The sequence below is a fragment of the Lemur catta genome, chromosome 23 (genome assembly GCF_020740605.2).
Source record: "Lemur catta isolate mLemCat1 chromosome 23, mLemCat1.pri, whole genome shotgun sequence".
Taxonomy (NCBI): domain Eukaryota; kingdom Metazoa; phylum Chordata; class Mammalia; order Primates; family Lemuridae; genus Lemur; species Lemur catta.
Genome location: NC_059150.1, coordinates 13,242,025 through 13,254,530, shown reverse-complemented (window position 1 = coordinate 13,254,530; position 12,506 = coordinate 13,242,025). Strand labels below are relative to the sequence as shown.

Here is a 12,506-nt window from a genome sequence, read left to right as displayed (position 1 = left end):
TTTCCTAAAAGCCAAATAAGCCATGGAAGCCCATAAATCATTTATTGACATTATATAAACATTTTAATATCTAATTCTTAGTGCAAGAGTTTTTAAAGTCTCTATTACAGCCTTACCAGGTTCATTGCCCACTTACTCAACAGGAAGCCAATACACTGAGACATCAGGGCTTACAGCAGAGAAAGAGTTTAATATCCCAGGTGCCATGCGAGGAGACAGGAGAAATTTCTCAAATCTGTTTCCCCAAGAATTTGGGAGAAGGGGTTTTTAAAGATAGTTTGACAGGGAAAGGGCTAGGCAATTGGGTCTGCTAATTGGCTCAGTTTGAGGAGGAACCATAGGGGTATAGCAATTGTCTTCTTTGCTGAGATTGTTTTTGGGCTGGGTCATAAGACCAATTGAGTCAGTTCCTTGGTATGGGCCACAGGAATCCACTGGAATGCGGGGCCTGGAAGATATCTCAAACACCAGCCTTAGGTTTCACAAGGGTGATGTTATCTATGGGAGCAATGAAGAAAGCTAAGAATCCTTATGACCATCAGCTCTGTGTGTCCTGAGTAGTGAGCAATGACAGGTGAGCAAGCTGGGGAACCATGGCTGGTTATATATGTTTACATGTTTCCCCTACCTAGTTCCCACCTTGTGGCCCTTTATTAAGTTCATAAAGAGCAGTTTCATCTCCATTTTCTCTCTATATTCGCATGCTCACCCAGACCTGAAGCATTTTAATATCTACCAAACTGTTGGGCGTGCCCCACATTCAGATTCTTCTTAAGTAGTTCATTTTTCACAGTATTAGAATGCCTACCATGGTGTCAAGAGAAAAAAATGCCATCTCATGGAATAATCAGAGAAAGCATTTTGCTCCAATCATTAATCTCACTGTACCTAAGCAAAGAGATTATCTTTTGACCTCTGTCCTCGGCCAATGGACTTTGTTAACTAGTTTAATGCTGTTTACATCAAGAAAGCAAGCCCCAAAACATCTTGTATCTAAATGTAATTAGAATCTAATCAGTAGTATGCGTGTTCAAGGCTGAGATGGGTATGGGCATTTTTATATTTATAGGTGAGTCTGAAATATTGGTTATTAATATTTACTTCATTTTTTTCTTAGCACTTTCCTCCATAACACCCCATAACAAAGAACACTAGAGAAAAGAATGCTCATAACCCCCTCCCCTTTTTTATAAATATGCTAACAACCCCAAGTAAATGTTAATGTGGGTCATTCTTTGATAAGAATAACAATTAACTGTTAGACTGCATGGTAGCTTTTAGAGAGAAAACATTTTCAAGCCTGGCCTGAAATAGATTCATTTTGAAAGGTTAATGAGAAGGTGACTGATCCTTGTATCTTATGTCTAATAGCCCATTTTTGAGGGGGAAAAAACAGTTTTATTCCTCATTGATACAATCCACATCTGTTTTTTATGAGGTCTTTTCTTCTGTCAGGAACTGAATAACATTCTGAGGGATTCAGGGAAATACGGCTAAAATATCTAAACCAATTAACATTTATTATACTCAAAAGAGGCTTTTTCTGGGAAAAAAAAAAAAAGTGTTGGCTTTCCCCAACATAGATGTGTACACTATGTTTTCTCTAAGCCCACTGTTGTCCAAAGTGATATTTAACTAACTGATATTTAACTAACCAGGACCATGCGAATACAGTATGTTAAAGTTTACCAACAAGGCACATATGTTCTCTGACTGTAAAGACTTAAGAAAATATGACAACTACAATTCAGACTAAACAGGAGAATTTTTTTTACCCAGAGGACTGTAATAAATATAGTAACTTTACTGTTTACAGTAAGCTCATTTCTCCTTTATTGGCCTCTGGTAGCCTCATCATGAAAAATTTACTAAGTTCCCTTTTACTTACAGATACCACATTATAGGATCCTTCCCAGGATGATTGACTAAGCCAACTGTCCCCTCAATTCTAGGAATCCATATCTGGAGAGAAAACTGAGTATGCCGTGGCTCACTCCTGGGTATTTACCCTAGAGAAATGGAAACATTACATTTTTTTAACACAAAAATATTTTTTTAGGCAAAAACCTGCACTTGAATGTTTATAGCAGCTCTAGTCATAATTGTCAAAAGCTGGAAACAATTCAGATGTTCCTAAGTGAGTAAGTGGGCAAACTTTGGTACAAAGGAATACTACCTAGCGATAAAAAGGAACAAAATATTGGTAAATGCTGAAGAAGTATTATGCCGAGTGAAAGAAGCCTGTCTCCAAGAGTCACAAACTGTGAGATTCCATTTACATGGCATACTATCCAAGGCAAGATATAGATACGGAGAAAAATATCAGCAATTGCCAAGGGTAAAGGGTGGGACATGGATGTGACCATAAGAGGATCACAAGAGGGTGTTTCAAGGGTGATAAAACTCTTTGTATCCTGATAGTGTTCCTTTCTTAAAATTCATAGAACTCTACATCCCTAAAAGGTCCATTTTACTGGATAATATTTTTTAAAATAATTTTTTTAAAAAGACTCTGCCTTAGAATTCTGTTTCTCTTTTACAAATAAGAAATGTGGGACATAGGAATATGGCCAAGTCACTCAGCTAGTCAAGATTGGAATTTTCATGTTTAAAAATTAGGCTGAGCCCATAGAGATAGTGTGTTATATAACAGTGTGATCATTTTGTATGTATAACTTAATATATTTTTCTGGAATGTGGATAGAACAAAAAGAAAGCAAATATATCTCCATTAAAATTATAGTGAAAATCCCTATTTTTTAAAGAAGCAAAAATATCCTAGTCAGAGATGACTATTTCTAGCAATGTTTTATATGGTAAGCTCTGCATAGTGTTTTGGTGGTTTGATGCTGAATAATGAATGGATAAGATCATAGGTTCTGGAGTCAAACTGCCTGGCTTTACATTCCATTTACATTACATTTCACTCCTTAGTCTTCTGACCTTCATTAAATAACTTAAACTAGTCATATTAGTGGGAGACTAATGGTTCTCACGTCCGTTGAGTGGCTAAGTTAGAATCCCCAAAGCTTACCTGATCTTTCACGTACAAATAGAAAGAAAGGTTTATAGTAAAAGGGGAGTGTGAGAGTCAAGAGGATAATGATCCTCCTTTAAATGACAAAAGTAGTTTCTAATGAATCGTACCAGAGCAAGGCCTCAGGTGTGTCCACTTTCATTAGATCACAAAAAGGGACAGCCAGTTCAAGAGAGCTAAGTAAGAATCAGATGTCCAATGGCCATTGAGATGCTAAGAGACCAGGGATCTTAACTGATTCTATGAGACCAAGCAGTCCTCTAACTTGACTTTTAGCACTTGGTCAGGGAAAGTTGTGAATAGCTTCCAGCCTTTGAGGAAAAGGAGACTTTATATTTATCAAGACATCACAGCCTCGAATCTAGGCTCTAGAAAATGCACTTTGTTCTGACAAATTGATGTCTAGAGATTTTGTGTCCCTTGTATGCTACCACTGTTGACCAATCAAGGGAGAATCAGTGTTTCAGGACTACCTGAATTGCATGACAGATCATCCACTTACCGAGGAAATCAAATATCTCTCACTTTGTTTCCTATCGCTGCGGTAACTAATTACCACAAACTTAGTGGCTTCAAACAACCCAAATGTATTTTATGTCTCAACATGAAAAGTTCAAAAGGAATTTCTCACTGAGCTAAAATCAAGGTGTCAGCAGGGCTGTGTTTTCTGGAGGGGAGGCTCCATTTGCTTGCTTTTCCCACCTTGTGGAGGCTGCCCACAGTCTTTGTCTCACGGCCCCTTTCCGTCTTCCAGGCCACAGTGGTCACTTGAGCCTTTGTCGCATCATATGCTTAAACTTAATTCCAACTGTTGTCTTCATTCCCCTTTTCCATGTCACATAACATAGCCACAGCTTCCAGGTATTAGGCACGGACCAAATCTGCAGGTGGCAGATAAAGGCCAGGAGGGTGGTTCCTAGGGGCAGAGAATTGGGCAGGGCGGGAAGGGACTGCAGGAAAACGCAGCTAACGACCGCAAAGAGGTTTTGAGGCACACACACCTGTGGAGCTGCAGCTTTGTTATAAGAACACCTGTCAATCATGTATAGCAATCATCTGGTAACATCCCACACCTCCCGTAAACCCCGCCCCGTGACCAAGGCCAATAAAAGGAGACCACCTGGGAGTCCTCAACGTCTTTTTCCACTCATGGAGTCTGATCCGTTCCTCTCTGGAACGTACTCTCGCTTTGCATAGCTCCCTTTTTTCCTGCAAAAAAAAAAAAGCTTTTTGTGTGGAATTGCTTCCTGTCTGCGGTCACTGCGTCACACCGGCCCTGCTTGTGAGTTTTCCAAGCAGGGAGCCTAGGAACCAGGACAACAGTCCTCCAAGACGCCGGACCTGGCACAGGGATTAGGACGTGGACATCTTTGGGAGGCCGTATTCTGCTTTAGCACACTCAGGTAATGGTTAGCTAATTGTGAGAATTAAGAGGGCATTTCTGTAAACTCTTGGGATGTAACTGTTGCAAATGTAACCAAAGAGATACTGTGAGTCCGAGTGTGAGAGGATATGAAAAAATGCCGAGCATAGACCTGCTGCTCTAAATTAAGTAGCTTTTTCTGGGATTGAAGATAGGATGGTTTTAGGGTTGGGAACTACAGGGAAGTGAGGAAGTACAATCTTGGTAATGACCCTTAGATCTTGTACAAAGTGGTACACGGTCATCATTTTGATCCAATGAACAGTATGTTACAAGGGCTGGTATGGAGGGTAATGAGGTATTATGCTGATTGAGGTACCTTTCTGGAGATATATGTATACAATGGACCACAGTTATTCAATAGCCTCTTTTACTTTTTTAGTAGATTTGGGGCCAATTTCAAGAAGTGCGTGGCTAGATTGATAGAGACCTTTAAGGGTTTAGGCCGTGCTATGAATCCCGCATCTGAACGGTCTTTGTCCCGGAGACTCTTGGAGACGGATTCGAGGTTAGAGATGTTGGTCACGAAGGCATCAGGTAATCAGTCTGTGCTCTCACCAAATTATAGACTCGGGATTTCTCCTGGGAATTACAGAAAGAGGCTTGATGCTGGCATCTCCTTTACAAAGTGGATCTCCTCTCAACTGATGTACCGGTATAAAATTCCTAAACAGAAAAGTGTGTCAATTCAAGAGACAGCAGAGAAATACAAAGGCAGAGTTTGAGAGCTATTTGAAATTCCTGCTACAGAGACATTTTGGTTACTCCTAAGGAGGAATGATGGAAAAATAGGGTTTGTGGTAGATAATGTGCCCCCGGTATTGACCTTCTATTTCTGCAGTTGCAGAGAAATCTCTCTTTTTTGTGTCAAGGGCAGTTACGGGTAGACCAGAGTAGCTGAATTCACAGAGAGGTGTTGCCTGTCCAAGTTTGTCCTGTTCCTTTTTTGACTCTATCTTTCTAGCTAAGGCAGAGCAGGTGTTCCTCCAGTGTCCCTTCCCTTACAATATCGACAGTTGTCTTTGTGTAGACCAGACACAGAAGTGTCCTTGTTCTTGGCTTTATCTAATTGCTTAATCTGAAAAGCTATTAATTTGGTCTGATTTTTTTTTTTTTCTCAGCCAAAGTATTCTAAGTGCTCAGCAAGCTCTAGTAATTTAGAGAGGAGAGGCAGGTTACTATCCTATCTTCTGTTTTCTGGGAAGTTGTATCTTCTTCACCCCTACTGAAACCAGAGCATTCCTGGAAAATGGTAGTTAAGTGGTCTCTGAAATCAGGCATGGATTTAGTTTTTCCCTGTTTGTGGGTCTGAATTCTTTTATTTTGGTAAAATACATACAACAAAATTTATTAGTTTAACCCCTTTTTGGTGCACAGTTCAGTGGCATTGAGTCCATTCACATTGTTGGGCAACCATCACCACCATTCATCCCCAGAACTCTTTCATCTTCCCAAGCTGAAACTCTGTACCCATTAAGCATTAACTGTCCATTGCCCTTTACCTTCAATCCCTGGCAACCACCGTTCTATTTTCTGACTCTATAAATTTGACTATTCCGGGTACCTCATATAATTGGAATCATATATACTTGTCCTGTTGTGACTGACTTCTTTCACTAACCATATTTTCAAGATTCATCCATGTTGTACCATGTGTCAGAATTCCATTCCTTTTTAAGGCTGAATAATATCTCATTGCATATATATACCACATTTTGTTTACTCATTTATCTACTGATGGACAACTAGTTTCTACCTTTTGGCTATTGTGAATAACGCTGCTGTAAACATTAGTGTACAAATATCTCTTCAAACTCCTGCTTTCAATACTTGTGGGTATATACCCAGAAGTGGAGTTGCTGAATGGTATGGTAATTCCATGTTTCATTATTTTGAGGAACTGCCATGCTGTCTTCTACAGCTGCTGCACCATTTTATATTCCCAACAGCAGCACACAAGTGTGCCAATTTCTCCATATCCTTGCTAACGCTTGTTATTTATTGATTGATTGATAATAGCTATCCTAATGGTTGTGAAGTACTATCTCATTGTCATTTTGATGTGCATTTTCATAATAATTAGTAATATTGAGTATCTTTTCGTATGCATATTGGCTGTCTCCGTATCTTCTTTGGAAAAATGTTTGAGTTCTTTGCCCGTTTTAAAAATAAGGTTGTCATTTTTATATTTAATTGTGGGAGTTCTTTAGACATCTGGCTACTAATCCCTTATTAGATATATGATTTCTAAATATTTTCTCCCATAGGTTGCCTTTTCACTTTGTTGATAGTGGTCTTTGATGCTCAAAATGTTTTAATTTTTGTGAAGTCCCCTTCATCTATTTTTTTCTTTAATTGCCTATACTTTTGGTGTCATATCCAAGAAATCATTGCCAAATTCAATGTTATGAAACTTTCCTTCTGTTTTCTTACAAGAATTTTAAGTTTTGTCTTTTATGTCTAGATCTTTGATCCATTTTGAGTTAATTTTTGTATATGGTATAAGGTAAACATTAAACTTCATTGTTTTGCACGTGTATATCCAATTTTCCCAACACTATTTGTTTAAAAAGATGGTCCTTTCCGCATTGCATGGTCTTGGTACCCTTTTTGAAAATTATTTGACAATATATGAGAGAGTTTATTTCTAGGCTCTCTATTCCATTCCATTGGTTTATGTGTCTATCTTAGTACCAGAACCACACTGTTTTGATTACTGCAGCTTTGTAGTAAGTTTTGAAATCAGAAAGTGTGAGAACTCCAACTTTGTTCTTTTTCAAGATTGTTTTGGCAATTTTGGGTCCCTTGATATCCATATGAATTTTAGGATGGTTTTTCTATTTCTGCAAAAAGCATTGGGATTTTGATAGGGAGTGCATTTAATCTGTAGGTCACTTTGGGTAGTATTGATATGTTTGGGTAGTATTGATTCATGGTGAATATGGGATGTTCTTCCATTTAATTGTCTTTAATTTCTTTCAACAAGATTTTGTAGTTTTCAGTATATAAGTCTTTCACTCTCCTTGGTAAGCTCATTCTTAAGTATTTTATTTTTTTGATGCTATTATAAATGAAAAACTATTTTCTTAATTTTCTTTTCAGATTGTTCATTCTTAGTGTATAGAAACACTATGTATGTTGGTTTTGTATCCTTAAATTTTGCCATATTTGTTAATTCTGACAGGTTTTTGGGTGCTATCTTTAATGTTTTCTCCATATGAGATCATATTGTCTGAGATCTGAAAACAGAAATAGTTTTGCTTCTTCCTTTTCAATTTGGATGTCTTTTCTTTCTCTGGCCTAATTGCTCTAGCTGTAGCATACAATATTACATTGAATAGAAGTGGTGAAAGCTAGCATCCTCATCTTGTTTATGATTTTACAGGAAAAGCTTTTAGTCTTTCACTGTTGAATATGACATCAGCTGTGAGTTTTTCATATATGCCCATTATTATGTTTATATTAGTTTCCTTCAGTTACTATTTTGTTGAGTATTTTTATAATGAAAGAGGTTTGAATTTTGTCAAATGCTTTTTTTTATTTCAGCAATATTATGGGGGTACAAAAGTTTAGGTTACGTATACTTCCCTTGTTCCCTCCTCTGCCCTCCCCAGTCAGACCTTCAAGAGTGTCCATCCCCCAGATGGTGCGCATCGCACTCATTATGTATGTATACACCCACCCACTCCTTCCCCGTCCCATCTGCCCGACACCCAGTGAATGTTATTCCTATATGTGCACTTAGGTGTTGATCAGTGAAACCAATTTGATGGTGAGTACATGTGGTGCTTATTTTTCCATTCTTGGGATACTTCACTTAGTAGAATGGGTTCAGCTCTATCCAGGAAAATATAAGAGGTGCTATGTCACCATTGTTTCTTATAGCTGAGTAGTACTCCATGGTATATATGTATGTATACCACATTTTATTAATCCATTCATGTGTTGATGGGCACTTCATTTGTTTCCACATCTTTGCAATTGTGAATTGTGCTGCTATAAACATTCAAGTGTAGATGTCTTTTTTACAGAATGTCTTTTGTTCTTTTGGGTAGATACCCAGTAATGAGATTGCTGGATCAAATGGTAGGTCTACTTGTATCTGTTTAAGTTATCTCCATATTGGTTTCCACAGAGGTTGCACTAGTTTGCAGTCCCACCAGCACTGTATGAGTGTTCCTGTCTCTCCACATCCATGCCAACATTTATTGTTTTGGGACTTTTTGATAAAGGCCATTCTCACTGGAGATAAGTGATATTTCATTGTGGTTTTAATTTGCATTTCCCTGATGATTAGAGCTGTTGAGCATTTTTTCATATGTTTGTTGGCCATTGTTCTGTCTTCTTTTGAAAGTTTCTGTTCATGTCCTTTGCCCACTTTTTGATAGGGTTGTTTGATTTTTTTCTTGCTGTTTTTCCTGAGTTCTAAATAGATTCTAGTTATCAGTCCTTTCTCGGATGTGCAGCATGTGAGAATTTTCTCCCATTCTGTAGGTTGTCCATTTGCTCTCTTGACAGTTTATTTGGCTGTGCAGAAGCTTTTTAATTTCATCAAGTCCCATTTATTTATTTTTGTTGTTGCTGTGATTGCCTTTGGGGTCTTCTTCATAAATTCTTTACCTAGGCCAATGTCTCTAAAGAGTTTTTCCCACATTTTCTTCTAGAATTCTAATAGTTTCACACCTTAGGTTTAAGTCTGTTATCCACCGTGATTTGATTTTTGTCAGAGGTGAAAGGTGTGGGTTTTGTTTCAGTCTCCTACATGTGGCTATCCAGTTTTCCCAGCACCATTTATTGACTGAGGAATCTTTTCCCCAGAGTATGTTTTTGTCTGCTTTGTCAAAGATTAGATGGTTATATGACGATGGTTTTATATATGGATTCTCAGTTCTCTTCCACTGGTCTGTGTCCCTGTTCTTGTGCCAATACGACAGTGTTTTAATAACCACAGCCTTGTAGTATAGTTTGAAGTCTGGTAAATTAATACCGCCCATTTTTGTTCTTATTGCCTAAAATTTCTTTTGCTAAATGGGGTCTTCTCTGGTCCCATACAAAGCATAAAATTATTTTTTCTATATCTGTGAAAAATGGTGTCGGTAATTTAATAGGGATTGCATTGAATCTGTAGATCACTGTGGGCAGTATAGACATTTTAACAATGTTGATTCTTCTGATCCACGAATATCACATGAAGGAGAATGTGGGTAAAAGTACATGAATGAAATTCAGTGTCTGCTGTTGCCCAAAAAAGTACTAATACACTGACTGAAATACAGTATCTTTTACTTTCTCTCACTTAATTGACCTTCCCATCAGAAGTATTTTGTTTGGTTAAATAAATATAGTTTAGTTAAGGAAATTATACTGATGGGATAAATATAAATTTATCAATATTTGCTTTCTGAATCCACCCTACTTTCAACAAAATTAACACTATACATAAAAGCATTCCTAAGCATTTTTTTTCCTGTAATGCCACATAATCCATGTCACCAGACCCAGTGTGCTCATTTATTAGAGAGGAAATAGGCAACATAGATTTACCTCTAAATTGGCCTGTGTGTATGTGAGCAGACACATGTTTATCCATCTTTAACGCAAAACTTTTGGAGTCGGATAGAGATTTTACAACTTCCATTTGACATTATTCTTTCTAGTAATTCTGCCAATCAGTTGGCATCTGCAAGAAGATTGTGCTAAAACTTAGTTGTGAGTCATAGCATATTTTTTAACCGATGTGATGATTGTTATTGTCCTAAATTGACAGGTGAAGTATGCTGTCCAGATGAACAGCACAATCGGGTTTCCATTGGCATAGGCAACGCCTGCTGTGGCAGAATGCCATACTCCACCTCAGGAAACCAGATTTGCTGTGCTGGGAGGCTTCATGATGCCCATGGCCAACAGTGCTGTGGCGGACAGATTGTGAGCAAAGATTTAGAGTGCTGCGGTGGAGAAGAAGGTGTGGTGTACAGTCGCCTTCCAGGTAAGGGGCCCTGGTCTACCTTTGAGTAGATGGAGAATCCGAGAAGCAGAGAGGGTGAAAAATTTGCCCTAGAAATAAAATAAGCAATTAAAGCTCACATGAATTACATGTAATGCAATAATTAGGAACACGTTATGTAACAAATGAAAATGTAATCTCTCATTTTATGTATATCTAATGTATTTCATAAAAACACATTAAAAGTCTTTCCTTTTGAAAAGTGTCATGTCCACAAAAAAAAAAAAAAAAAAAAATCCCACACATGAATGTATTGGTTTTGGATCAAAATAATATTTCCTAGCTAGTATTAATAGCATACAAAACTATTGTGATGATAGTGTTATATTTCTTTTACTCCAGTTCTCTTCTGTACTTAGAAAGCTAATACTAATAACAATCATTGTCATTGAATGAACACTTAACTAACAGTCACCCCAATGTTTTATACATTTTTACTTCAATTAATCTTTACAACAATCTTAAGTGATAGGTATTATTATTATCCACATTTTAAAATTGAGGAAACTGAGGTACAGATATTAGACATTATACATTAGTTTCTACTTGCTCCAGATCACACATATGTTCAGATCTAGATTTTGGGGGGTCTGAAACTTATGCAAGTGGTAGGGGGCTTTTTAAGAAAATTAAATTATGAAGATACAATATAAAATGAATATTTATAATGGGAAAATAAATTACAAAAATTGCAAATCTAAAAACAGTTGGCAAATGCCACTAACTTAAAAATAGCTTATTTGTATTATATACTTCCTGACATAATTCTGCCCGTTTTCCCCTCGACATGTTTAGCTTGTAGCCTTGATCACCTCTTCATACCACAATGGCTTGTACTGTTATTGTTGATAAAGACCACAGAAAATTCAGTCTTTCTTGTCACATGGTTAATGGAAATTGCTTTTATAAATTATTTAAAGTTTAGAAAAATTCATAATTCATTATTATAATATTATATAAATGTTTAGGATTATTGTCAAATTTGGAGAAGTCTCCACCAAGCGTCATTCTAAGATTTCAAGAATTTAAATTTTCTTGTCTTAGAGTGATTTGCAGGGATTTGTCTTAAATGATGTTGAACTGACAACATCATTAACCTGTATTTCATGGATATCTTTTCCATATGACTGAATTTGAGCTGTATGTTATCATAGATGTCAGTATTTTATCTGCAAATCAGCAAGAAGTATAATTTTTTCCAGTGTATTTATGAGCTGCTTTTCATAATTTGCATTATCAAATAATCAAATTGACTATGCATTGCTTCAATTCTAAATTCCTCATTTTCTTTTAATAGTCTACTACTTCTGGTATGGTCTGAAATTTATTTTGTACAATTCTCTTCTTGATCTCAGCATAATTTTAATTGATTTCATTGTTTTGTTTTACAGCTTTTGTTTCATGTTACATTAATTTTTCTATATTATTTTTCTCTACAGCTTCCTTTTACATGCATCCAAGTTAGGAGTCTATAATTTCTCACATTCCTTTTCTTTCCCAATTGTAGTTAAAATGGCATATACAAACCTTAACAACATTTTTTATGGAAGTGACAAAAACCTTATAAATATAGCTACTGAACCCAAATTAAATATTTCTCTGGCTCAGCTTCCTCTTGGATTTCAAAAATGCCCATGGCCATTCCAACTTCAATCAATATGAGGGCACAAATGACAGAGGACAAGTGAAAGGAACAAGAGACAGTGGCCATCACAAATTGTAGTTAAATACTATTCTTTTGCAAATTTTATAAAAATATATAACCATGTTTTCCTTTATCAACTAAATTTATGTAATATTCTAAATCTTTTGTTGTCATTTCAACAATGTTCAAAGTATCTTCACCAGTAGATTCCATCTCAAGAAACCACTTTCTTTGATCACCCATAAGAAGCAACTCCTTATCTGTTAAAGTTTTATCATAAGATTGCAGCAATTCGGTCACGTCTTCAGGCCCCACTTCTAATCCTAATTGTCTTGCTATTTCTGGCCCATCTGGAGTTACTTCCTCCACTGAAGTCTTCAACCCCTCAGTGTCATCC

The 12,506-nt window shown here is 36.8% G+C and overlaps 1 protein-coding gene across 1 annotated transcript in view; it reads left to right on the top strand.

The window, feature by feature from the left end:
* Nucleotides 1-12,506, top strand: part of USH2A (usherin) — a 605,447-nt gene that overhangs the window by 446,238 nt on the left and 146,703 nt on the right. Inside the window, exon 49 of the mRNA XM_045536030.1 lies at nucleotides 10,228-10,446. Coding sequence (XP_045391986.1) covers nucleotides 10,228-10,446 — 219 coding nt within the window. The remainder of the gene's footprint in view (nucleotides 1-10,227; nucleotides 10,447-12,506) is intronic.